At 57.2% G+C, this 1,607-nt stretch overlaps 1 protein-coding gene across 1 annotated transcript; it reads left to right on the forward strand.

Moving 5' to 3' along the window:
* The first annotated feature begins 250 nt into the window (after positions 1–250).
* LOC119440687 (vasopressin V1a receptor) lies at positions 251–1,297 on the forward strand. The gene has a single exon (XM_037705577.1). It carries the CDS (start codon positions 251–253, stop codon positions 1,295–1,297), a length of 1,047 nt encoding a protein of 348 aa, XP_037561505.1.
* The last annotated feature ends 310 nt before the right edge of the window (positions 1,298–1,607 follow it).

Consider the following 1,607-nt stretch of genomic DNA (forward strand, 5'->3'; position numbering starts at 1 on the left):
TCTATACACCACAGCATTCCCGCAACTTCGCTGTCTCAATAGGCGCTAAAGCCAACACTGAAATGCATCTAGCTATAATTTTTTTTTTCAGGACTACATTACTCTAGGCAATGAAAGTGCGCTGTGTGCTTCACGCGAACCAAACACGCTGTGCCGTTCACGCGCTACACTGCTACGTTGGTACTGAAATCACACGAGTCGTCCGTTAGCGTAAGCTAGCCCAGTTGCGGCGAGGAACCGGCCGCAATTCATGGAACACCGCGTTGTGGATCAGGAGAGCGGCGCCTATTCCGAAAGCGTCTCCTCGACGCCGGCGTCTCGGCCCTTAGTCGACGATGTCTCAGCCAACTCGACCGCGCCGTGGGCGAGTGCGCGCGACGAGTCGCTCGCGCACATCGAAATCGCCGTCCTGGCGCTCATCTTTGCCTTCACTGTCGCCGGCAACGGCTGTGTTCTCGCCGCTCTGGCATCGCGGCGCTCCAAGCTGACGCGGATGTACTACTTCCTGCTCCACCTGTGCATCTCGGACCTCACCACCGCCTTCTTCACGGTGCTTCCCCAGCTGGGCTGGGACGCCACCTACCGCTTCCGCGGCGGGGATCTCGCCTGCAAGTCGGTCAAGTTCGTCCAGCTGCTGGGACCTTATCTCTCCTCCTACGTGCTCGTGGTGACCGCCATGGACAGGTACCAGGCCATCTGTTTTCCCCTGTCCAGCTGCTCCTGGACCCCGACGAAGTCCAAGATACTCGTGTCGTCCGCCTGGGCCGTGTCTCTGCTGTGCTGCGTGCCGCAGGTGTTCATCTTCAGCTACCAGGAGGTGTCGGCCGGCGTGTACGACTGCTGGGGCACGTTCATCGAGCCCTGGGGCCTGCGAGCCTACGTCACGTGGTACAGCGTCTCGGTCTTCTTCGTGCCCCTGCTGGTGCTGTGCTTCACGTACGTGTGCATCTGCCACTCCATCTGGCGCAACCTGCGCCAGAAGAGGGAGAGTTCGAGGGCCGCGGACGGTGCGGCGACCGCCACCGTAGTTGTGGACGGGTCTACGCGGGTGGTTCGCCGCGCCTTCCGCCTCAAAGGTGCCGCGGCGGCGGCCAACAGGGACAGCGCGGTGGCGCCCTTCATGGCTCCCCGTAGCCACTCGGTGCGGGGACTGTCGCGCGCAAAGATCAAGACGGTCAAGATCACCGTCGTGGTCATCGTGCTGTACATTGCCTGCTCATCGCCGTTCATCTGCGTCCAAATGTGGATGTACTGGAGCCCGTACGCCAACATCGCCGATCCGTGGACAAGTAAGTAAACACTTCACATTTCGTGCTTTCCCTTCATTTCTTTACTTCTCCTCGAACGCCTTCGTTGCTTTTCCTTGCAGATAAATAATGCCTATATGCGCATTCTGTGAAGTGTAAAGAGACTTCATTGCGGCTCAGAACATGCGCACACTTCATAAAAAAAGAAGTGCTTTACCTATAACCATGTGGTGTGCAAAAAAAGTGAACTCTCTTACCTTCTCTTTTTTTTATGTTTTGGTCCCAAACAAATGACACACCCTCGGCTCTAAGCTTTCAGAGGGTTGAAAGGAAGTGTACTGGCTTCGGTATAGTACCTGG

This window comes from Dermacentor silvarum, chromosome 2 (genome assembly GCF_013339745.2).
Source record: "Dermacentor silvarum isolate Dsil-2018 chromosome 2, BIME_Dsil_1.4, whole genome shotgun sequence".
Taxonomy (NCBI): domain Eukaryota; kingdom Metazoa; phylum Arthropoda; class Arachnida; order Ixodida; family Ixodidae; genus Dermacentor; species Dermacentor silvarum.

Coding starts and splice junctions, on each gene's coding strand:
- LOC119440687 (XM_037705577.1), top strand. CDS start 251: ATGGAACACCGCGTTGTGGATCAGGAGAGCGGCGCCTATTCCGAAAGC.